General features: G+C 36.9%; 1 protein-coding gene across 4 annotated transcripts; it reads left to right on the forward strand.

Moving 5' to 3' along the window:
• ube3a (ubiquitin protein ligase E3A) lies at positions 1-26,229 on the forward strand. Of its 4 annotated transcripts, none has more exons than XM_015364353.2 (11): positions 1-44; positions 3,464-3,508; positions 11,844-12,154; positions 15,417-16,672; positions 18,654-18,798; positions 19,724-19,929; positions 20,657-20,821; positions 20,983-21,138; positions 21,238-21,311; positions 22,182-22,325; positions 24,310-26,229. In XM_015364353.2, coding segments are annotated over exons 2-11 (2,580 nt in total). In that variant the 5' UTR covers positions 1-44; positions 3,464-3,506; the 3' UTR covers positions 24,431-26,229. The 4 variants fall into 4 exon arrangements, with proteins under 4 accessions (XP_015219839.1, XP_069034856.1, XP_006639209.1 ...); XM_069178755.1 differs by having other exon boundaries at positions 27-44; positions 12,040-12,154; XM_006639146.3 differs by lacking the exon at positions 1-44 and adding an exon at positions 1,010-1,318.
• The last annotated feature ends 543 nt before the right edge of the window (positions 26,230-26,772 follow it).

Here is a 26,772-nt window from a genome sequence, read left to right on the forward strand (position 1 = left end):
AGCGAGCGCATGAGTCATGCTCAAACAAAATGATGCCAGAACATGTAAGTAAATCAATATCCCAAATCGGTATACTTTAAAACACATGTGACATAGAGGGATAAGTTTCTTTCGATTCTTAAGTATACATTCTTAGGTTTTTATTTTTGCTGGAGGAATCCTTTACATTACCATATATATTTATGCATATACACGTTTTTCTGTATCACAAACACATTTTAATATTCCTGAAATGATCATACCATATAGTACGTCCGCTTTCTCCATATAATAGGTATACTTAAAGTGGTAAGTGTATTAGAATTAGTTAAATGCATTCGTATGCCTTTATAAACAAAATGCATTTAAAATCGATTACTGTACATAATTGATGAGAGAAAAAAAGCTATGAGCACTAACAGAAATTCCCACTCATGTCACAGCTGTTCGTATCGATAGCTAAAAGATCGATGTAAAAGCCAGTATGACACAACAAAGAAATCCCGTGAAACAATCTGTTAAAAAATATAGCTATACTCATAATACATACAGTAACAAATAAGTAGCGATAAAATCATTTCCCAGAATTCCTCGTCTTTCACGCTCTCTTTTTGAAATTAGTTAACCGCCATCCTGTTTCGAAACGAAACTTGGCTTAACAGAGTGTCAGTAACAGTGTGCATTTTAAACGCATTTTTCTTTCGAAAAACCTGCAAAAAAAGGTCACGCGTTTATTTACTTTTTAAAATTCAACCTTCAGCAAGAACTGGTTGTAAGGACATGAAAATGAAAGTAAAGATACATCGTGAAGAATTATGATCTTTTTCTATGGATGTACATATTGATCAAAAAGTGCCCGGTCATAAAAGCTCTTTGTAGAAGACATTCAAGTTCTAAATTTGACACTAACATCACTTTTTCTGGACACCACAGCTGCCTGCCTTTCATTTCTGTAAACACAGCCAGAGCGCTGCGGCACCAAAGCTAGCAGGAGCGAAAGCAGCGCTGCATGCTGGGATAGGCACCCTTGTGCACGGCTAGCCCTGTTGAAACCAAGATGGCGGAATTGATTTTGTGGAGATCAGAGAGTGGAACAGGCCTCAAATGAAACATCAGTTCAGTAATCCAGGGACCTCCGTCGTTATCGCAGCTGCAGCAATAAACCCCCTTGCCGTCTTGCTGAAACCTCGTCGTGACTAAGGGAATACCTTGCACAACCAAATCACACTATATACACACACAACTGAGAGAGAAAGTCTCGTATGAATTCCGACGAGAAGCAGGACTGTGAGTGTGCGCCACCACAGGCCGAGCCAGCCCCTACAGGAGGATCCGACAGGTCGGTACGGGGCTGGGGAAAGGGCCGGGGATTCCGGTCGCGGTCGGGCAAGTAGGAGAGAGGAAAGGGAGAGATTGCCTGTTTTGTACGGCAGGTGCACGGTTATTAATCCACCGTTTATACCTTTCCGTGTCCCCGTGTTTGCAGTGTGTGTCTTTCGTGCTCCGCCTTTTAAAAAAAACGGCATCTTATTCTGATAAGGTTCGGTTGCAACATTTGCCAAGTCTTGTTTTTGACAGTTGGATGTTGACAGTAAACAAGTTGCTTTAGGCCGTAGGCTGTACGATATGTTAAGAATTTCAAAACTGTTACAGTCTTGCAAGCGCTTACCTGGTTCCGATTTTACAGTGCTTAAGAGAATGAGCCATTTAAAGTGACACACGGAAAGCAGTTATGGGAAATGCCGTTCTGTTTTTAGCATCTAAATGCACAGCAATAGTTAATCATGCACTGTCATTACCCAGTAAGGCCTGTCAGCTGCACGGAGCTAGCTAGTTACTGTTACCTGAGTAGTATATAGGGTTATGACGTTTCGTGATGCACGATCAGATATTTTCATTAAACTACTTTCGTACTGCTCGCAATAAGGAGAATGATGGCATTGACTTGGTTAATAGAGCAGCTAAGGTTTATCCTTTGCTAGGCCCCTCCAGTGCACCGTGTCAAACATATTTACACTATTTACCAATGGCAGTACGCAAGCCTTTAAATTACCCATTGCAAACGTTTTGAGTTACAGGTCTATTTTCTATTAGATTATAGAAGTTCTCGTATTAGTCCTTTTGATGTTTATACATTTCTTTGATTTCAATTTTAAAAGGAGCCATATAGTGATGGTTTGTGTCTCTGTTTTTCTATTTTATGAATTTTATGGGGTAGGTATATAAAAATAACTCATATTGTGAATAATGTAGAAGTGTACGTGTAGCTGAAGTTGTCATTTCTCCTCAGAGCAGCGGTCTCAAACTTAATTCCTGGAAGGTCTCCCTAGTGTCTCTGATCTCGGTTAAATAGTCGACTTGCTGAATGAATAAGCTGCTTAATTGAAATACATTGAAACCGGTCTTTGATGTGCTAACTGTAGATAGATATAAACTAACTTTGATTAAGTGAATGTCATGTGTGGTCAACTGTAAAAGACGTTTCGTAAATAAAAATAGGTTCAATGTTGAATTGACTACAAAAACCAGCAGACACAAGGCCCTCCAGGAAGTAAGTTTGAGACTACTGCCTTAAAGATATCAATGACCTTTGGAGCAGTGATTGATACCTGGAGAAGCTGCTATGTAAACTTTCCATTCTGTCATTCATACTAATTCTCTGAACTGTTCAAAGCTGAGAAGAGGAAGATTCCAATCTAGTAGTAGGTAGTCAGGTTTGACCTCAGAGTTCAATGTGTTTGTGAAAGGGTAATGGAAATTGTGATTACAAATCTGATACCAAGGCACAACTAGACTGTGCGTTAAAGTAGGCACTCTGCAGTTAGAGGCCCAGCAAGATTTTTTCATGGAATGACAAGAACATGCCTAGAGTAGACACGTGTAGTGTCAGGTTGGGAGTGTAAGATTTGAAACTACAGAGTTAATTTCACATTTTGAATCAAATACTTCATAGACTGGAGATTTAGGATCATGTGATTTCTAGGAGAAGGATAATGTCCAAATGGTATTCAAATAACTTAACTAGTGCAGGGATTGTTGGTGCTGGTGTGGACAGGATTAGAAGAATTTGAGATAATAGTGCAGTTTTATTTGTAGGCAGGCCCCCATGTGTCACTTGCTTAAAGTATTTTATCGCAACAGAACATCATTTTTTGCTCCCCATCTGTTCACTTTCTGAAGCAGCTTGATGCCCAAAATATAGGACTGAAGTCATAGTACTTCATTTAGCAAAGCCAGGTTCCCATCTCTTGTCATTGTACAATGAACAAAATGATAGGACTTTTATCTTCGTTGAAAGGTTGTGACAATTACTGTACAATGAACGTAAAAGCATTATTTTAACCGGATTTTTTTGTGCTAGTGGTCATGTTTAATGAATATACGATATCGACCCATTCAGTGTGATTTTAGTGTGTTCTTTCAAAGTTTTCTCTTTCTGTCAGAAATTAATTCTTTATCCGATATTGTTTTGCATTGCTTTTAGATCACCAGGAGAACCTGACATAGAGAACCCTGAAGCAAGCCGAATGTGAGTGAAATGTTCGGGGGCTTTATTGTTTGCAGTACCATGTCCTTACCCTGTAGTCTTACCTTTATCATCACAGCATCAGTCGTGTATTTTTCTTTAACACTGGTTTTGATGCCAATGATTTTTGACCCATTGAAATGTCTTACATACTTTACTAAATGTTTCAATGCATTGTTTTTTTACTTGAAGGTGCACATTTCTGTAAGCATGAACTTTCTGCAATATAGAGGTGTATGCATGGCGTTTTATAAGGCATGATCTTATTTTCATACTCCAAATACTTGTGCACATATCATTGTTCAAGAAAAGAATTAGAGAATTTGTGCCTTTCTTCAAAAACACCTTATTCTTTTCATTTTTATGTGTGCTGTAAGGCAGTCATATTTCATTCTAATTTGTATAGTGTACACTCTACTGCTGAACATGAACTCCTATAAGACTTTTATGGGTGCTTCAGAATAATTTCAACTTGCCTAATAAAATATTACAAGTTCTGACTTGTGAGAGAGACCTTCTCCGCCTTAATAGTTTTTCTAGAATTCTTCCACGTTTTATTTTTTTAAATGCACTTATGAAATGTATTCATACTTGTGACTAGATTTATCCAAAATAAACCAGTGTCTTTAATATACATGGAAACAGCAAATATTTATCTTGCCTAAATTTCCAAGTACTTTATCTGATATTGTTGAAGAGCATTTAAAAGAAGTGTGCTGACTTAGTTTTATGTTCACTGTAGGTTTTGTGGGTGGGCTTGAGAGCTTTGAACTTCATTTGGGGACTTTATTGTGAATAAAAAAATGTGGCCTGTCTCAGGAAAACTAAATGCATAAGAGAAAAAAATATATTAAAAGAATCATTAGGGTACAAAATACCATGGGCAAGCTATGAAGATACTGTTGGAGAGGTGTTTAAACTTCTCTATGTGAATGTCCAATCCATCAGTATACAACAGTTCCTTTCAGAATAAAATCCACCCTGGGTTAGTCTTGCATTCTAATAATACAAAATTAAGAAAACAAAGATAAATTATGCAGTTTTTTTGTTCTGTGAATTTAAGATGTCTTCAGAGCCTTTCAGTACCACCATTTGTAAGTGAATCTTTTATTATTCTATTAACAATAAATGAGACAGCTGGTTTTCTGCTGGCTTTGACAAATCAAAAAGCACAATATATATGAGTGATCCATTTTTTCCTGTCTTCTTTATTCTAAAATGTTTCTCTCTTGGGGTGCTGACAATTGGCTGAACCATTAAAGGCACTTGCTTGGAGCACAGGTTGGGCTCTATGGCCCAGACACTGCTAGTTCAAGTAGATAGCTGTGTCAGCATGCATAGGCTGCAAAAGAACAAGTAAAGATTTATTCCATGATGAAAAGAGAAGAAAAGAAACAGTGTTTCGGCTGTGGAGCCTTCTTCACACCCGAAAGTATCGCTTCTCAGCATGGAATAAATCTTTTCTTGTTCCATTGCTAGATCATGTCTGTTTAAAGTCATTAACTATCTGTGACTGAGATTCCCAATGTGTCCCTACACAGCTGCAGGGATATGATTGATATGAATTGGCCAACTTCTTTCTAGCTCTTCCCACAGATGTGTCTTCCAGATTGTGTATAACCTGCAAGCTTGCACAGACATCAGTGAAAAGCAAGCCACTTCTCCAGTTGCAGCAAGTTCTTCTGCTTGACACTGAGCCATATTAGCTTGCAGTGAGCTTGCACTGAGCCATATTAGCACAGTGTTGATGGGCATGTTGGTGTGATTCCCTGCCGAGCAGGTTTAGAATTAATTGCCAAAGAGGCCAAATAGTAAAACATTTGGCAATTTTATAGCAATTCAATAGATTGCTAAAATATGGTAGCGTTCGTAGCATGAATTGGTTGATAAATTTCTTAAATTAAAATTATAATATTTTATATGCATAAGTAGTAGCCTCTTTGAAAAGGCTTTAAAGTAATCATTTGCATGTCAGGATTACACAATCTTGGGTTATAACTCATAGGGTTTGATTAGACCTTTTTATTCTACATTGGCACACTCTAATGTAGCTGTCATCTCCAACTAAGGAGCCCTCTTCTCCATACTTCACAAGTTATTTCAGCAGTAGAAGTGCACATAATTTGGACATCATTCCACGCTTCATGTGCCTTATTATAATTGTATTTTATGTGGTATTTGGGGTTCATTTGTTCACTTGTTCATGCCAAAAGCTGGAAGCATCAGATACTAAAGGCCAGACAGCTAACTGCACCGATTTGTGTTTTGTTTAGTGTGTATTTATATTTTGGTGTTATATTGGTTTGGTATTTTGAAGTATATCATTCACTTTGTTGTTGTTCATGCAAGCTATTGTATTTGTACTAGCATCTAGGTGACCACAGAACTCTACATCACTACAAGCATATATATGTTTTTCTGTATGTGTATACTGTACCTATATACCTATATATCTCAACAGTCGTATTAAGACAAGTAGAGTCTTTACGGGATTTCAAAAGATTTGTTGGATTTTCAAAAGTGCTTGAAGACTTAAAACTTAGATTTAATGTAGATAGCAACAAAATGAAGTAGTGCAATGTTAAGTTACCATGAGTGTACCACATATGTAACCAAATGCTAAACTTTATAAATGACAGAATAAGAAATTCTTTACACCATTTTAAATGTAAATCCCTGAAAACTGAGTTTAAGGTATCTCTTTAAACCTTAGAAATAGAAAAATCATATACCATTTGCTTTAGATGAAATGCAAAACCTAATTGAAATTCTTTTTTTCCAAATTGTCTGCTGTTTTCCTCTGTCAAATGATTAATTTTTTGTTTCTGCTGCTATGGAGACAGAAAAAAGGCAACCAGTGCCAGTGAACCTGGTAAACAAGCAGGTCATTGCACAGTAGGCATTTTGGAGGATGTTTAAATATAATAAAGATAGGGTTGTTGATCTGTTGTGAGTAGGTAGCATATTTGTAAATAGAGAAGTGTTTTTATAGAAATGGCAAGTGGATAAAATAAAAATAGGTCGTTTTGTAAGGTGGAAGACCTGGTTAGTATATGTGAAGAATCATGAATTAATTGTAGTACTAAACTTCTGAAGGAAAGGGACACATCAACAAAAAAGCTTATTTGGCCTCAGATATATAGTATTCAGACCCTTGCACAGTTTTCACATTTTGTTGCTTTTCATTATGATGCTATGTAGTCTATGATACTATGTATAAGTACCTATTAATATGTTACACACCCTACTCTATGCATTGGAAGCAGAAAAAGTAAATACATCTATTACATGAAAAAAGGAAAATTAATGTTTGCATAATTATTCAAACCTTTTTCTGAGGTAAAGTAAATTATTGCACACAATTAGTTAAGTGGCCTCTGTTTGTGGGCTATAATAGTTCAAATGATTTTTGATTCAACTGAAGACCAAGAAGCTTTCAAAACAGCACAGTGATAAAGCTGTACATCGACACAGATAAGGAAAAGGATATAAAAACATTTAAGAGGCACTTAATATAACCCCATCCCTGCCGTCAGTTATGGTGGTAGCATTACTTTACTGTAGGTATAGTTCTGCATCTCATTAGCAGAGACTGTGAAGCTTGTATGAGCACTTTAAGATGATAATGAAGATAAAACAAATTACTGGCAAGTCTTAGAGGAAAACCTTGCTGAGACTTAACACCTAGGCAAAGAATCACCTTTCAATAGGAGAATGACCCAAAAGCTACAACAGAGTGGCTTAAAAATAAGAATCTTATTCAGAATCTGTGGAAAGATTTGAAAACATCTGTCTTGTTAAAGACCCAAAAAGACCAGTGTGTGTTATAGCATATTAATACTTGTACAGTTAACATATTTAATGTGTTTTTTTTTTGCTGAAATGTTTTGTTCCCTATCTTAAATAAGTAAGTTACAATCAAAAGTAGGCCATCGAGCCCATTTAGCCTGTTGGATAGTTATTAGTTAATGGGAACTCATCCAGCCTTTTCTTGAAAGAAACCTGTGTATCAGCTTGAACAACATGGCTGGGTAGTGTGTTCCATATTCCACAACCCTCAGATTGAAGAAGTGCCTTCTGTTTTCAGTTTTAAATGCAATTCCACTTAGTTTTCCACTAGTGCCTTCTGGTTAATGTTTTTCCTTAGAAGCCTTCAGCTTGAGCATTCAGTTTTTGAATAAAAAAATCATTCATATTGTATTATTGTGTGCATTCGTTTGTAATTTCACAAAATGGGACACCATAGGAAGGGTCTGAATACTTTTACAAAACACTGGCTGTAACGTACTACAGGTATTCCACATCTAACACAATAGAAAGGCTTGTGTGAGGTGAAACTGCATTAGACATATTGCTTTAAGATGACTAGATTTTGGTTAATGCTTTTTGGTTTTGCTTTTGTTATGTATACAATTTGCTTTATGTTTGAAGAGAAATTAATCAGCACTGTTAGAACAAGAGGGGTAGCCCTAGCACAGCTTGCTTTAATGTTGTCTGTATTTGCACAGGTGATTCACAACATTGCGTGTTTGTTCATTGTTCTCGTTTAACCTAATCACTTCAAGGTTTTGCTCTCAGCTTATTACTTTTCTAGTTCTCGTGCTGTCACTACGTCCACTGGAAGCACTCCCAGACTTCTGACCATTCCCTGTGGTTTCAAAGGCTGCAGAGTCGCCTTGCCCCTTTCTAGAGAGAATTGGGGAATCCAGCTGTGGTTTCAAATCCATGTCTATAAAATCATGTTCTACTGATGTCAGGTGATATCTTAATCCAGGGCAGTTTACTTCCTTTTACACTGGTATACCCACACCGTCCTCTGGCAGACAGAGGACAGATGAATACTGGCCCCACTGGAGTTGCTTTTTCACTGGAGAAGCAAGCAGACTAACTAAAGTGATGCTTAATCTGTGCCCAGCACGCTAAATCCAACATAAAGATTGTTCAGCATATGTAGTGCTTTTCGTGGCTCTGGATCAGCTTGTTTCTTGTAGGTCTAGACTTTAAACCTCTTGTATTATTGTTTTCACTTATTGTACTTTTTCCAGCCAGTCCTTACTAGTCAGAAGAGAGCTTCCTTCACATTCAGTTTTTTGTATTACATGGTGAAACTGCCTGATGATAATTAGGTGTAATCCCACCATATATATTTTTTTTTCAAAAAAGCTGAAGTGGATTAATAAAACACATACTCTTGCACCACTAGGTTTTGGTCTAGTCTGACATTGGCTGACATGGTAAAGTTGCAGAATAAAAAGACATCTGAAGTGAAGCTCTGCTTAAATAACTCCTGGAGATACTCTTAGTTGAAATTAGTTGAATTCATACCAGAAGAAAGAACATCCTTTATTTTTTTTTTGCTTCAAATGAAACCCTTTCAGCATTTTTTTTTACTTTTTGCAATTCCAGACAAGCTTGTGAGAACTCTTTGGCAACCTGCTGCATGAGGTGTTGTTACGTTTGTCTAGCAGGGCCTTTTTCTTCTGGGCCGAGCCAAGCTGTCATTGGGGTTGGATGTGCCAGTGTAAAAGAGATTCAGATTCTAGATTCAAAATGAAATGTGTGAGCATTCAACATGGAGTACAAAAATATGGATCCAATTAAAATTAAAAAAATCAGTTGATGAAATCATTCAACATATACAGTAACTGAAGTAGTGCAGTACAGAGTACAGAAATTGCTGGGGTTCTCGGATGAGTCACAGACTACTTTCAGACGCTAGAAAATGTTCCAGTATTACAGGAAAACTAGAATGAATATTCCAGAATGAATAAGCATCTAACCATCTAAGAGTACAGTCTGAACAGGAGAATTGTAAGGAAGCTAAGAGAGGTGGTCAGAGATTGAGTACTGCTGAGGCTTTGAGTGTCTGGTTCTATCACAGGGGCACAGAGGAGTAAAGAAAAGGTAGTATGAGGAGAGACGAGACCGGAGATAAGGGCAGAGTGATGAAGATATCAGTGGGTAAGGACAAGGAACTTTAAGCAGAAGCAGGAAGCCAGTGAACAGTCCACAGGCTGAAGCAACATCAAGAGGATGCTAAACTAGCCACAGACTTCTGGATAAGTTGAAGAGGTTGGATTCCTGTTGCAGAGAGGGCAGCTAGAAGAGAGCAGGTAGTCAGTTCTGCAGAGAACAAATGTTTAGGCAAGAAGCATGCTGCAGTAGTTTAAGAAGTGCAGAATCCATTAGATATTGTTTAGAAAAAGAAGGCAATGAATGTATTGGAGGAATGTGTAGAGAAGAAGAATGTTCTTGGCAGCAGAAGAGAAACAGTGTGGTAGTTTCAGGAGAAGTAGAAAAAGAGGGCAGAACTTGAGGGTGGACAATCGAAAACGCGGAGATTCGAAAGGGAAGACAAACCTGAGTATTATCCGCAAAGTAGATACATTTCCAGAAATAGCCTACATTTTTGGAAATAAAGCTAACAGAACAAATCTAAAGAGAGGAAAGAGGGGGATAGTACTGATCCTTGGAGAGTGTCTATAGAGTGAGGGTGACATGAAGAGAGAGCCATACCACTAAACCTGTCTGGAGCCATCAGTTTAAAGAAAGGAGAGAATGATGGTGTCATCAGCAATGTCAGAAGCAGCTGACAGATTAAGGATAATTACAGTCGAGAGAGAAGCAATACAGTTGTGCAGCTTCTGTGGCATGTATGGAGTAAAAACCAGGCTACTAAGGGGTCAAGCAGACAGCTAATGAGGAACAGCTTGTTCAGAGACAAAAGGATGTGAAGAAACAGAAGACAGTAACAGTAGGTTGCTAGGGCGAGGAGGATTTGAGATTATTATTTTTTTAAGAATACAATTCATGCAAGCCTCTTTAAAGTCATAAAGTAACCCAGCCAGAGAGTACAGAGTTGCTGAATAGTGAAGAAATAAAGAGGAAGAAATTAAAGGTAATGGTCCGGAAAAGCTGAGCAAGGATGGGATCTGAGGCACATGTCAGTAAGCTTATGATCCAAGAACAAAGTGAAGATGGTTGAGTTAAGAATGTGGGATGTACAGTATGGGGGAGCAATCGTGAATGATAGGGAAAGTGCAAGATGTAGAGCTGGCTGTGAAGGACAGCAGGAAGAGAGATTAGTGGGTTGCAGTGTGGATGCAATGTTAAACATATTTGACTTGTCTACTGTACTAGATTTGTTAAAATGTTGCAATTTCAGCTACAGTATGTATTTTCGCAAAATACACAACTCTATCTCAGGGTAGGTTTAATCTTTTTTTATAGATAAATCTTGGCTCCTTCAGTTTTGACATGAGGCAGATTGTAGTATATACCCCTGTGATTATTTTCATACTGTTACTTTCAATTGTGTGAGTTTCCTATTTTGTTCTTTTTGCTGATGACATTAAAAAAAATCAAAACTTTTTAATTGAGAGAAGTTGAAAATGCACATATCCTGATTAATTACAGTAACATTTGAATAGAAAAACAAAGCAGAAGTATATTGGCTGATTACATCACCACAGTTGTATAACAGTTGAATTCTTATAGCTTATAATCACCTTGAGTTCATCGGTGCAGTGGTTTCTGTGGAACACTACAATGAACATGAAAGTGTGTTTGCTAAAGAACACAAATATTGGTACATTCTTGTGGAAGCCGTGGTTTTCGTTAATGCTGAAAAAATAACTCAGATATTTGCACCTTTTAAAAATATAGGACTATATTGCATATTTGAGAGACCAACTTTCCCCTTCTTTCTTTGAATAAACAAAAGAATAGTTTTACTGTGCAGCAAACCATTCTGCACCATAGTCTTTGAAACACAAAACGGGAGGAAGATGTCTGGCCTTAAAACTGTTGCCATTTTGTTGGACTTGTATTTAGATGTCTTCATTCAAGTGTTTTCCACAGCTCCCAGTTATGTAGAACATTCATACAGTGTTTTGTTTCATTTTCTTAATTTCTGTTTTCCTTTATATTTCAGGGAAGTATTATCAACAGAACTAATGACATGCATACTAAGATATTGTTTTGAAATTGTTTTGTTTCCTACAGTTTGTTTTTTCTGTTGGAAAGATCTTGAGATTGGTATATTACTAATCATTCCATTAAAAGTTGCTTTTATTTGTATTGGGAATGTATAATAATATCTCTGATACAGCTACATTTGCTAAATGGTTGGTCATTTTAATTATGTAAAATGTAGAAATTAAAAAATGTGCTGAAGTGGTACTTTACTCTTTAGTAATCTCTAGGCAGAAGTAATTAAGCCCTGACGCACTGCTCCACTGTGTCTAAATACAACTCTTGCTATGTTGTTCTTATGAATGAGCTTCATACCTAGAGGCTGTACTAATCCTTGTGCCTCCTGTTTGAATATTTGGTACAGGAAGCGAGCAGCTGCAAAGCATCTAATAGAGCGCTACTACCACCAGTTAACTGAGGGCTGTGGAAATGAGGCCTGCACGAATGAGTTTTGTGCTTCCTGTCCGAGTTTCCATCGTATGGATAACAATGCAGCGGCCGTTAAGGCCCTCGAGCTTTATAAGATTAATGCAAAACTCTGTGATCCTCATCCCTCCAAGAAAGGAACCAGTTCTGCTTACCTAGAAAACAGTGCCAAAGGAGCCCACAACAACTCGTGCAGTGACAGAAAAATGAACCGGAAGGAAGCGCACGCTGCGAGAGATGACTTTAAAGGTAAGCCATTCGAGGGCGTTTCAGTGCTCTTACTGCTCACGGCGCATTGTTCCTGACCGTAACAGATCATCACCGGCGTTTGGAGTAGTGGAATACATTAATCTGAAGGAGCTGTCGTTTGACGTGAGTGCTACATTAGCTTGCAAATGTTCAAACCTTTCCTGTGACGTCCCATCTTGTATAGTTATGATGCATACACTTTTTTTATTTGGACGTTGTTCAAAACCTGAATCTTCACCTTGAAGGGTAATATAAGTTACATTAAATGTCGGCAACAACTAAAGAGAAAACACTGAAATAAGTTGTATTAGTCTTCAGACATATAGAATCAATATGCATTTCGTAATCATACCTATGAATTAAGTATTTGATGGAAACACCTTTGGCAGCATTTGCAACTGCAAGCCTCTTTGTATACATTGCTTGCTCCTTTTTACACTGGCTTAGCACACTTGGCCATTCAAGGGCATTCACTTTCTTATTCTACAGCCCTCCAGTGCAGCTTTGGATCACTCTCCTGTTGAGAAGTGAATTTTTGTCCCAGTTTTAGGTCATAAGCAGGTTTTGCTTTAAGGTTTGCCAGTACCCTACTCCATCTATGTTCCTGTCAGTCTTCACGAGCTTTCCAGTCCTTGCTGATGAGAAGCAGAATTCCAACATAATGCTTCATCTGTCATGCTTGAATGCAGGAATGGTGCTGACTGAGTGATACACTATGTTGGGTTTGTGTTAGATCCATGTTTAACCACAAACCCTTTTACTATATGTTTGCACTATTACTTAAAAGATTTGTTGCTAACCACTTATGTAATTTGAAATGGGTTTTCCACTCTGCCATACAGCTAAGCTTTGTGGAATGACTGGGGTATTGTTGACTCATGAATATATTCTCCCTTGTCAGCCATTTGCCCTTTTCCCACTTTCAAAATCACTGTCGGGCCCAGATGCTTCCCTTACCAGTTTCCTCCTTGCCCCCCTGCTCTGATTGGAGGAACAGCCTGACCTAAGCACCTGTCTGGGTGTTACATGTACCTTTCATTTATTGAGTCGATTGGATATTCAGAGACTTTGATGTTTTTTCATAAAAGGACATTAAGAGACTACTGTATTTTTTCAATTCTTATGCAGTTGTGACGTCGTTCAATCAGTTCTTGTTTTTTTGCTTTAAAAGTACATACCAAATATAAATTGCTGCTTCAGTGTGTCTAGACTGCAAGCTTTAACGAAACAAAATAAAAAGCTGTTCAAGGGCATAGACTGTTCAAGGCACTTTAAGGAAGCACAATGTATTGTAAACTTCATGGTGAGCTTTTACCCAAGCTTTATAAAACTTGCTAGATTGCTAGAAGCTATTTTCTTTCTCCTGCCTCAAATTCGGCCCCTTCTTAATATAGAAAATGTTAACAGAAATTATTTAAAGGGTCAGAATCTTCAACCATTTTATTGATCCTGGTTCTCGGGTGACTAGATCTTAAAATTTGTTCCAGGAATAAAAAAATGGAGTTTTAAATAAAAAAAAAATGTTTTGTACATGCCTCAAAACAAGATTTGTGTTTGTCAGCAATTGAAAGCTTAGCTCTAGCTAATAAGGTATTGGAATGTGTATTGCACTATGATGCAATACTGTCTTTTCAGGTTGTTTGAAGACCAAAGTAATAAAGTATGAAAGTATAGCACACCCCTCCCTCCTGCTTTGCTGCATGTAGCAGTGTTGAACAAACCAGAACTTTAAGAGATTTTGGAAAAAATCGCTAACAGAAATTTCAAGGGCAAACTATATAAAAATATTTTGTCTCCACATTACTTGAAAAGGAGTAGTTTTTCTTTAGAAGGCAACTCAAAGATGTTCGGCAATGTGGCTACACATTGTAAGCTATAAAATAGCAGAACCCATCCACTTGTCAGCATCCTGTGTTCTTTGCATCATAAAAACCTCTAGCAGTTTCCCAGAAGCTGAAATAAAACTTTCTGTACATTGTTGTGTTTTGCTGTACTATGAGTTTCAGGGTTCACTTTATCCTGTCACATATTTCTGGAAAGCACAAAAACAACAGTACCAACACAAAACATACCTTTTGTACTTGTACACTACAGCAGTAAAACTCCATGTTTATACAGTATGTGTTTATGTAGTAAAAACATAGCATATTAATCATACCCTTTTTAATGCTATTTTCTTTAATCTATTTAAATATTTAAGAATTTATGTTCACTTACCAAGAATAATAAGGCATAATTAACAACACAGTGTCAACTAATAACAAAAAAAAGATACAATAGTACATTTAATAAATCAACTTAGTTTATAAAGACATTTTATGAAGACCACAGAAATTATTGTAACAAATGATTGCTTTAATGGATAAATGTTTGAAGTTGAAAGTGTTGGTCAAATTCAAAACTGAAATCTGCTGCACTCTCAGCTGCTACTAAAAGTTACTTCCTAAGTTGAAGTATGATTGAGTTTCATCTGTTGCATAGATGTTCTTGGATTGCTAAGTAATTGAATATAGTGAGAATATAGTGCTCTCATCCCACCATTCCAAAAGTGTCTTTGATCAATTTTATCAAATAAATTTTAAATGAGTGGTCTGTTTTTTAAAGTTATATCACATTTGCTCTATCTTCAAATCTGTAATTTTACAAACTCAGTCTTGGCAGCTAAGATCCATTGTGGGAAAACTGCACCGATTTGACAGTTGCTGACTGGCACTTGCCTGTTAGCTTATCTTCACAGAGTAACTGGGTGAGAGGGTGAATGTCTGTCTGCAGGTTTTTATAATGTGATGTAAAGTTGAAGTCAAAATCGTAATGTTAATTTTAAAAGCTAGGAAAAAAACTGGATATGAAAACAAGTCTGACAGTTTAAAAACAAATGCTTATTTTCTTGGAATACTTTTTAACCAGCGACCTGTAAATCACACATATGGAGTACATTCTCTTTGCTTCCATGATATGTAGTTTGATCTATGGAAGTAGACTCCATGGTTTTTGGCGCAGACTGAGTGTTTATTGGGTTTCAAGTTACCAAATACAAATATTATCTTTGATTTGAATTTCTGGATAATTCTCATCAGTGTAGTACACACGTGAAGTATGTACAACTCTGGAAGTCCATTTTGGTTGAGTTGAATGACAGGTGGAGGTGCAACAGATATTGTTTCATATTTACTTTTTATTCACTTAGGAAATGTGACAAAAAAGCATCTTGCATGTAACTTCGAATACAACAAAAAATAATGTTTTTGTTTTTCTGTCCTAGATTTGAATTACCTAACAGAGGAGAAGGTGTATGAAATCCTGGAGATCTGTGGAGAGAAAGAAGATTATTCCCCGTTGATACGTGTGATTGGCAGAGTCTTCTCTAGTGCTGAAGGCTTGGTGCAGAGCTTCCGCAAGGCTAAGCAACACACTAAAGAAGAGCTGAAGTCCCTCCAGGGAAAGGACGAAGACAAGGATGAGGATGAGAAGGAGAAAGCTGCCTGTTCTGCTGCTGCTGCTGCTATGGAGGAAGACTCAGGAGCCTCCTCTTCCAGGATAGGAGATGGTGCCACGCAAGGAGACAACAACGTGCACAAGCTTGGTCCCGACGAAGTGTCTGTGGATGTTGAGGCAGTGAGGAGGGTCTATAACAAACTGCTGGCCAATGAGAAGATAGAAACCGCCTTTCTTAATGCACTGGTGTACTTGTCACCCAACGTGGAATGTGACTTGACGTACCACAACGTGTACTCAAGGGATCCCAATTACCTGAACTTGTTTATCATAGTCATGGAGAACAGCAACCTCCACAGCCCCGAGTACTTGGAGATCGCCCTGCCTTTGTTTTGCAAAGCCATGAGCAAGCTGCCACTCCCTGCTCAAGCCAAACTGGTTCGACTGTGGTCACAGTACAGCGCGGAGCAGATCCGCCGCATGATGGAGACCTTCCAGCAGCTTATTACATACAAAGTGATCAGCAATGAGTTCAACAGCCGCAACCTCGTCAACGACGACGATTCTGTGGTAGCTGCCACAAAATGCTTGAAAATAGTTTACTATGCAAATGTCCTGGGAGGGGACGTGGACACTGACCACAATGAGGAGGAGGATGACGAGCCCATCCCCGAGTCGAGTGAGCTGACCTTGCAGGAGCTCCTGGGGGAGGAGAGGAGGAACAAAAAGGGCCCCCGGGTGGACCCGCTAGAGACAGAGCTGGGCGTAAAGACTATTGACTGCCGCAAACCACTCATCCCCTTTGAGGAGTTTGTGAACGAACCACTGAACGATGTGCTGGAAATGGACAAGGACTACACCTTTTTCAAGGTCGAGACAGAGAACAAATTCTCTTTTATGACCTGCCCCTTTATCCTCAATGCTGTAACCAAGAACCTCGGACTCTATTATGACAATAGAATTCGAATGTACAGTGAGCGGCGTATCACTGTCCTTTACAGCCTGGTCCAGGGACAGCAGCTCAACCCCTATCTACGGCTGAAGGTCAGGAGAGATCACATCATTGATGATGCCCTTGTAAGAGTAAGTGCTTTTCTGGATTCCCTGTATGTCACTAAGCTGACTAACCGATAATTGACCATTATTGACACATCTAAGATCACAGCATAGACTGAATACAAAGAGTTGTTTGTTTCTGTTGATTCTGTTTGTCTTTAATCTGCTTTTGAAAATGTATTTTAGGTTATATATATTGTGTTGAACATGCAGTTGTTCATAGGTACAGATTAGGTCCATTCTCGCTTTAATGTATTATATTTTATTAATTTTAACCTCTTTAATTATTGTCAGTGCCAGCTATATATCTTTGCACAGTCATCTACTTGTGTGTACATCTACTGTACATCTACAAGAAGAATCATCTTCTTGATGATTCTTGTCGTTTCTCGGGAACGCCCATGTAAGAGTTGTCTACACCTCTTAACCATAAGATGAGAAGCATTTTAAGACTGTGAGGGAAGTCGTTTCTTACAGAAAAAAAATGTTTTTTGTAGTAACAAATTGATTACATATTTTAAAAAAACAAGTGAGGTGAATGTTCTTTCCAGGACATATAGCTAATCTTTTACTGTATTTTACATGTTAATATTCTTCGCATTGATTTGCATTCAGGAACTTCAGGTAAACGTTCAGTGCCTCTGTTAGAGGACTTTTCCAAAATAATATTGTCCTGTTAAATCAACCTGTTACAATGCATATTTTATTAAAACAGTTAAGATCATGACTCCCATGTCCCACCTAGTACAATGTGAGTTGGGCATTCCAGATAGACAGTGTGGAGCACAGCTTTCTCCTGCTAGAATGAAAAAAGGTGAAATCCAAGCACTTCTCACAAGATAATCTATGTTGTTAGAAAATAGAATAAAATGAAAATGATAAAATGTTTTAATGATAAGGGTGTACTGTGGACTTAACAAGAAAAAACATTCTGAAAGACACTGAAATTAGTCTGTTTTTGTGTTTGATTTCTTTAGTAATTTCAACAGAATCAAAGCCTGGCACAATATTGCAGAAACAGCAGATTTAAGAAGCATTTAGTAGATTAACCAAAATTTACATCTGGCATGGGTTATTGTGAAGCTTTAAGAAGAAATATTAATTGGGCTTATATAATGGGGAATTCACAATAGTCCCACCATCAAGCTTCAAAATCCTTTTTTAATTGTTGAATGTTACTAGTGAATGCAAAGCTTGTAATTCTTACTGGATTGTGTACTTGAGTAGATGTGAATAAAATAACTGACAATTTATGTTATCTTTTTGATGTTCATGTGAATTATTCTATATGTCTAATGCAAGGTTTGCACTAATTCGTGGGTGGCAATTTTGAATTGCTCCTTTGGCTTTTTGCTTTCGAAAACCTAAACATCTGTATCTCATGAGCTGCTACCTATTTTTATAGTAAATACTGATTTTACCTTTAACTCTGGATTTTGTAGTAATTTTCTTAAGGTTGAAACCTGCTGTGTGTAAAATGCTGTTTGTCTCAGGTGTCACTCCATAAGCACAAAGCTATTATCTTAGATGGAGATTGAGAACATTAGCAGTTAAGTTCATCACCCAGATATGTTGCTTTTTTTTTGCTTCTCATAACTACCAGAAGCTGTACAGTGCATCTGTATGAGTCAAAGTACAAGAAGTCTTCTGAGGAGAATTTCTTGTTAAAACTGATGTTGATGATGTGTCCTGCTGTCAGCAATATATAGCTGAAGGTGTGTCGGGTTTTATTAGGTTATGTTTTTACTTAAAAGTGAAATGCATATTGCACTGTCAGGACCTTGTTTTAAGTTGTATGCTAGTAACTTGTGATGTTAAGCTTATGTTTGTGTAAAAATATTATTCAAATGGGATTGTTTAAATAGAATATTTCTTGTCCTTCAGGGAAAATGATGATGTGTTTGGACGGTGGCTGACAAAAAATGTTCCTGGTACTTTGACTCCAACCTGTGTTGTTTTATAGCTTGTGCAACCCCATACTTAGTGTCTGTTCTTTTTTGCACTGCAGCTTGAGATGATTGCCATGGAAAATCCTGCAGACTTGAAGAAACAGCTGTATGTGGAATTCGAAGGAGAGCAAGGTGTAGATGAAGGAGGAGTTTCCAAAGAGTTCTTTCAACTTGTGGTAGAGGAAATCTTCAACCCCGATATCGGTAATCATTCTCCACAGTGTTTATTGAAATTTGCAAGACTAATTCCTAACTATTTCTCATCTAAATTTGTGTTACCTGTTTGTGTTTGGAATTTTTTTTCCCCCTTATGTTACATTGCCTGATACGGTGACTTAAATATACTGTCAATTGTGGTGATGTGCCACAAGTATTTTATTCCTATTAAAAATTAAGGTTAAAGTAAACTGCTTGAAATGATGGACTGTTCCAACTTGGTTGATAAACAGCATTTATTATAATACTTCTGCATTTCTAGTCAGGTATTGACATTGTGTGAGAGCGTCTGTGATTGCGTTAAGAGTCAGTATCATCTCTTTTCTGTTGTTTTGCTAGTTATATTGCTTGTATTATTATTTCCTGTTTTGTTATGTGGTAATTTTTCATGTTCTTCTTTTTAAACAAAAAAAACCTCTTCTTTTAATAAGCACTGAAAATTCTGTGTAGACATCTGCTTTTTATTGGGCTTTTAGCTGTATTCAGTTGGAGACCGGGAAATAAAACTGATCCAAAGCATTCTGAGGTCTTAATGCATACACCTATGTTCCACATCCTATGATATCGCTATTAAAAATATTTAATGCTAAACAGTTATACCTATTTCTTTTGTGTAGTTTTCTGTCCAGGACCCCCTGTTTTGTTTTACTTTCTTTATTATTTTTTCTTAGTTTATTACGTTTGTAAGTAGGTACACATTTATAGCTCTGAAGAGAGTGCAGGTCTGTAGGTTTCCCTCTGTGACGGCAAAGTTTATCTTAGTAGAATTGGGATAGTAGTTTGGAATCATATAGCTTAAAGTGCAGTAACCAGATAAGGTGTAAAAACAAGATGATATGAGATGGTAATCTGTTAAGATGATTGTATTTGTTCAACATGGACTTTATATAACACTATAATCTTTCTTTTGCAGGAATGTTCACATATGATGAAACAACCAAACTGTTTTGGTTTAACCCTTCCTCATTTGAAACAGAAGGCCAGTTTACTCTCATTGGTATTGTTCTGGGCCTTGCCATTTACAATAACTGTATCCTGGATGTGCATTTTCCCATGGTGGTCTACAGAAAATTAATGGGTAAAAAAGGAACCTTTCGGGACCTGGCAGATTCTCATCCGGTAACTGAAGACTTTGATTTTTTTATACTCTTGAGAACTCCAGAAAATTGTTTGGTGGTTTGCAGTGTTTTTTATGTGAAGTGTCCGTCTGTTAAAATTCTGTGCTACAGCCTTTTTTTTTCAGCATAACAGAATCTTATTCTTAAGTACATCTCACCTCTATAAATAGGAAAATTATTAAATCTCTGAACATCTTTAGTTTCTTATCTTGTAATTCTGAAGTTTGGATCTTGTGTACAATGCAGGGATTTCATGGAGTTTCTTTTTAGAAAAGCAATGTTTTACAAAAGCATAATAGAATCAAGGTATTTCAGTGGTTTTATTTAATTGCAATTACAAAAAAACAGGATTTAAGAACATCAAGGACTGACTATTTGAAGATAAAGATACACCAGATAAAAATGAAATTCTTTATACAGGTAATACTTTTGGATAGACTTAAGATGCTCTGTGCTAATGTAGCAAATTTCCTTTTTTACAGCTTTTAAAGCACTATTAGCAGTTTGTGTTTTTATATGCCTGTATTTATAAAGATCCAGTCATTTTTGTTCAGTTCTCCAAGATGCAAAAAGTATCAATTAATAACATGATTTTGCCGGGTATCATATTTTTGAGAGATTGGAGTTTTTATTAATCACAATTTATTGTTCAGTTGCAGCTTAGAGCCTTTGCATGGCTAGTGTGCCTGCTCTTCAGCACTCACTCACCTCATCCCTTTCCTGTTCAGGTGTTGTTTCAGAGTTTAAAAGAGCTTCTGGAGTATGAGGGCAGTGTGGAAGAAGACATGATGATAACTTTCCAGATATCGCAAACTGACCTTTTTGGCAACCCTCTCATGTATGATTTAAGGGAAAATGGAGACAAAATACCTGTTACTAATGAAAACAGAAAGGTATTTAACAATTGTAACTAAAACATTCTACATCATAACATTTAACACGAAGTTAGCTCAGTATCTTTTCACTGTAGACCTGTAGTATTTTGATCAAATTTTGAAAAACAGGTTTGACTTTGAATTACTTTTCAGTTTCACTAATGACCTTTATTTTGCAGGATTTTGTTACCCAGTATGCAGAATACATCCTCAACAAAGCTGTCGAAAAGCAGTTTAAAGCCTTCCGAAGAGGGTTTCATATGGTCACAAATGAATCCCCTTTAAAATATTTATTCAGGCCTGAGGAAATTGAACTGCTTATCTGTGGAAGCAGGGTAAGGCCACTGGATTCTGGGAAATACTTTCAGTCTTGTCATTACCTGTTTTTTCAAGCCCCAAAAATGTAAACGCTTGTTTTGTTGTTTAAAACATAGAACCTAGACTTTCAAGCACTTGAAGAAACAACAGAATATGATGGAGGCTACAACCGAGACTCTCGTATTATTAAGTAAGTCTTTCATTTAGCTTTTATGAATTTTTTGTGGTGGAAGGAAACAAATTTCCATATTTATATGTGACAGAGCTAAAATCATCTCTAGTCAGTTTATCATTTTTAAGACCGCTTAAATAGTTGGATTACCTTAAAATTTTACTTTTCTTGTGAAATTGTTTGTCATCTGTAATCACTTCTTCACACTTAAGAAGGCCAAAGTGAATATTTGTTTTAAAAGCCGAACAGGAGCAGTTAGTGACTTTCAAAGCTTCAAAGCAGCCATATGTAAGTGAATATGGCAGCATCCTGAGACAGGGTTTAACACTGAGAATAATTGACACTTTGGAAGAACGTTCTGGGATTGTTAATATCCATCCGTTTATATTCACCATGTTTTAAAACATGGCAGTCTTCATAGTTTTACTATTATTGACCTGGTATAGTTTTTTCTAAGTGTTTTTGAATTGAAATATTGTAAGAAAAAACAACCCTACTTGGCTTTCTTATGTGATTAGCCAAAGATATTGAGGAGGAATAGTAAGTATCTTCGAAGCTGTTCAGCGTATTTGCTTTTTTCCATCACTGTTCTAACTCTAACATTGATGGTCCAATACATTCTGCTGATTTTTAAAGTCTTCAAGTAAACCTCCAGTCCAGCCAAGGCCAGATTCCATAGGGCAGAGTGATTTCTCTCTTCTGTCTTTTAAATTGCGGAATTATAATTCTTTTCATGCATATCACATTTGCTGTCACTTTCTGCAGACTAAAACTGAACATAAAGATGTTTGTAAAGAGACTGATTTAAAACCAATTAACATAATTTATCACAGAAAAAGAGTAAGCTCAGAATACAATAAAAAACATTTGAATTGCTTATTTTTGTAGGGACTTTTGGGATATAGTTCATGCTTTTGGAGAGGAACAGAAGAGGCTCTTTTTACAGTTCACCACAGGCACGGACAGAGCTCCTGTCGGGGGGCTTGGCAAACTCAAGATGATTATAGCCAAGAATGGCCCAGATACAGACAGGTAAGATGGTTAGCAACAGGAGGAGATTAGACTGAAAACTAAAGAAAGATTTGCAAAAGTAAATCAGAAACAGATACATTTTTGCAGTGTCGCAGTCATATCCAAAATTAAAACTTCTCATCTTCAGTGTTGGCCTTCACTGTAATTTAGTTGGAGGAAGCTTATGTTAATATAGTGTATGAAAGTACTTTTTATAAGGTGGTTTTTAAAGTATTATTTCAGTTGTTTTGCGCAGAAGTCCAGTACAACAATTTCAATAGTTCATCACCACCTTATCACCCTAACCACGTCCCCTAATCTCACATTACGCCCAAATTTATACCCACTTTGAGACACATGTAGAGACTAAGGTTTCTAAGCTTTATCTTAAAGGAGCAGTTTTTACACATTTATATTTAAAAAAAATCATAATTCATAAAAGTCATAATTCTGTGAATCCCTGCATTTCAGACGTACTTCTGATCTGGTTGCATGATGAGTTGCTTCTCATTTTGTGTTCTCCAACCCTGGTCCTGGATAGCCCCAATCCCACAGGTTTTATAGGTAACCATTCAATTTCTAAAGATTTAGAAGAACTCATTTCTGATCATTTAAGTAGAGAGTGTTAAACTAAGTAATTAAGAGATCATTTAGATCAAAAATCAGAATTTACTTCAGCCCTGAAAGACCAAAGTTCCCTTACCTGAAGAGATATCGTAGATGTTCCCAGTCCTGAAAGCAATATGCTTCATGGTGACCTATAAGATGTACTGGATTGGAGTTCTCCAGGAGCAAGAATAAAGACTTCTCTTGTGGAGTCTTATGCATCTAATGCAAAATTAATTCTGAACCATTATTTAACCTAAATTTAATAGTTCAACTATCATAATTATGCAACTCTTTCCCCTGCTCTTAGGCTTTTCTTCCAACAACTGTGTGCAATAATATCTTTTATATACAAATGTTTTGTATTCTTGTACAGTACTGAGAAAAACTGGGTTCTGTACTGTAGTACATGCATTTAACAAGTAAACACTCTAAATGCAATAAAACTGAGAATAAAACAAACTGAGACATGACCAACTGTATTAAAAAGACAAGTCTTTATGAGAGCTTTATAAGTGTCCACTTAGATAAAGTTCCAGTTTATCTAGAGGATTTGGGCAATGAGCCCCACAGATCTGGTGTTGTACAAGATAAAATAAGAAGACCTTATTTTCAGTTTTCAGTTTACGTGTTTGACCATGCAATCTACTCAGTAGGTCCTTCAGTAGTGCCTGAAGGTAACCTGGAGATAGAGTATTCTTTGCTTATTTGTAAGCAGCAGAACCTTAAAATCCACTCTAAATTTCACAGGGTCCAGTGTAATTTACACAGCAGTTACATACTGAGGCATAATAGTTTTAGTTGGCACACAAAACTCAGAATTCTGGACACACTGAAGTCTGTTTAGTACTTTAATAGATTGTACAGTAGGTAAGGTGTTACAGTACTCTAATCTTGTTGAAGATGTGTAACTATCTCAGCATCAGACAGAGCAAGGACCTTATCCAGGCAGTTGCGCAGATGGAAAAAAAAGATATCCTTGTGACGTTTCTAAGATGGGCTTCAAATGACAACATAGGGTCAAAAATAACATCAAGGTTTCTAACTTCAGTCAAGGGTTTAATTTCAGCATCGTCAATGACCCTCAAATCACTGACTTTGCATAGCTGTTGTTGGGAGCCAGTAAGCATTCCAAAACATGTAAAGACCTGAGGCTTATGTGTGGGACATACTGAAGTTGTCATTAAAACTTTGTACTTGACAACATTTTCTGCAATTTTGATTTCTCTTGTTCTTGTACAAATAAAATATTTTAATTTCTGTTTTTTTTTAGCCTTTTTATTTAATATAATCCATGTTAAAAAGAACACATGCAGAGAAGTGTTTTTGGGTCTTGAATTGGAAGAAATGTTTTCAATGTTACTTAAGACAAATGTGTAACTCATTGCTCTTTCCCTAGGTTACCAACATCCCACACTTGCTTTAATGTCCTCCTGCTTCCCGAGTACACAACTAAGGAGAAACTGAAAGAGAGACTTTTGAAGGCCATTACATACGCCAAAGGCTTCGGCATGCTGTAAAAGTTGCATTGGTGTAAAGAGGGGATATTGCAAAGAACTAATTGTTTTTGGAAGTTATTGTCCCTATAAGAAAAAAAGAAAACAAAAAACAATCAAAAAAACGGCCATGCAGTAGTGAGCTCCAGTAGTCTGTGTCTGTACCTCCCTTCCCTTCTGAGGGCAGTGGGCTTGAGCAACAACTTGTACTGTTTGTATGATCAAACTTTTTTTTTTCTCGTTTGTGTGAATGTTACATATTCCTTCTCATGTATGTACAGAAAAGATTTGTTTTTCCTTACTATTTATTTTAAGGGTTAAATCAGTTTCCTACAACATCTACTTGGAGTTGAGCCTTTTGTTTTTTCTTTTCTTTTTTTTTTGTGCGGAGGGAGGGATGGGAGTATTTCAAAGAAGCGAAACTATTCTCCCTGGGAAATCTTACCATTATTTGTAAGGCAAAAAGTATCTTGTAGTCTCCAGCTCTGCCACCTTACCTTCTTTGTAACCTCATTCGTTGTGGAGCTGTGGTGTTCTTCACCAGTCTGCTTTGGATCTTCAAACATTGGACATGGTGTAATATGAATAACTGCTGTTCTGGCCTCACTGAGACTCCAAATTTTTCATGAATAAAGATGGAAGGGAGACCTCGGAATGTTAAGAAACTGAAGCTTTGAGAATTTTTCTTTAGCCCCAGCACAAAAAAGAGCCCACAAAGCCTGTCTCACAGTTATGTCCTTCTCATAAGTCTAGTAATTGCAATAGTGTTTATTACATGTTGATCATTTGTAAAAGGTCTAACTTGTGCTTTGAATTTTTACTCAAAAAAGATGCATTTTCAAGCAAACAGTACAGAGTGCTGCAGAGAAAAAAAAAGATTGTTGTATAATCATTAAGCGTGTGAAAGTGCACTTATAAAAAATGTTAGTGGATTGTATTAACTGCCTGTTATCATGATTTTTTTGAACATCAATCACAAGTCTTCCCAGCTTTCCCTTGTTTTGACAGTAAGAGTTACTTACTTATTGTCAGGAAAAAAATATTTTGAGGTATCTATGTTTATGATGTCACTGCATTCATTTGTAATGCCATTTGGTAATTTGTGCTGCTGCTATAGGCCAGTGTCCTGCATCTTGCTTTAAAACTAAAAGGTGTTCTGTCTGGAAAGAAAAGGTTATTAACATCTTTATTAACTGTGAAGTTTTTAAATTCTGACTTTTTCGTTTTTTGGAATTAGGAGATATTAGTTTACTTCTTTTTGGACCTTCTAATTTCAAATGCACATTGGTCAATTTTTATTATTTTCTGAGCCCCTAACATGTGAGAAATACTTTGAAGTAAAAGCAAATATGTACATACTTTAAAAATTGTGAGAGCCAAATGTGAATTTCCATCCAAATTTAGCTATAAATTTCTTTATACCACTCATCCACTGCACAGTTCCTCAGACACAGATACTGGAAGGTGTGTAACATTTACGGCACTATACAAACATTCTATATATTAAGAACAGCATGAAACAATTTTCCATATTAGATATTCAGTGGGAAAAACATAGTGACCTTACATCAACAATGTGCCCTGATCCATGTTTTCTGTAGCCCAACCTGTTATCCTCAGATGCTGTGTTTCTGCAAGTGCCAGAAAAAATACAGCTCAGCAAAAAAGCAAAGTGTTTTTAAGTTTCTGAACTAATCTGTAAGGGAAGTGATTAATGGTTCGTGAATGGTTTATTTCAACAGATTTCGTCTAAAAAAATGCGGCTAAAAAAGTAACACATGGTGTGTAAACAAGTTGTTAAATAAAAGTGACAGCGTTTTTCATCATGTCTATCTGGAAGTGGTGATTTTAAGCATTTGGAGCCCCAGAGTTCTCATGAAAAGTTGTGGTGGTTTAGAGGTGATTTCCTTCACGGTGTTTGACAAGGGCACAGGAGGGGCGAGCCGGAATTACCTCAGGTTTGATCAACGTCAGCAAGTCAGATGGGAAGTGTCACATTGAGAACTATTTTCAGACTGGTCAGATGTACTTCATCTTTGATATGTAAATTGATCAAGTGATGCATATTTTATGCAAGAGAGAAGTGAGATTCATGTTCGTCTGCCTTTGATGTATGATTCCTCTTCCACGTCTGTCGAAGGGAATGGTGTACAAGAAATTATACCTAGACATACCAGTCACTTAATGAAATCAGGCCAATTAAAATTTGAGCATTGAGTTAGAAGATGCTTTTCAATGTACCTGATATCTTGGACACCAATTTAACTTGATTGCAATCTGAGGGTCTTATTTTGATGACCAGGATCCTTCAAAGTTTTATTTTGGGTTTTGACAGTTGGGCTATCTTTGTACTGCACTGCTGTACA

Source organism: Lepisosteus oculatus, chromosome 15, assembly GCF_040954835.1.
Source record: "Lepisosteus oculatus isolate fLepOcu1 chromosome 15, fLepOcu1.hap2, whole genome shotgun sequence".
Classification (NCBI taxonomy): Eukaryota; Metazoa; Chordata; class Actinopteri; order Semionotiformes; family Lepisosteidae; genus Lepisosteus; species Lepisosteus oculatus.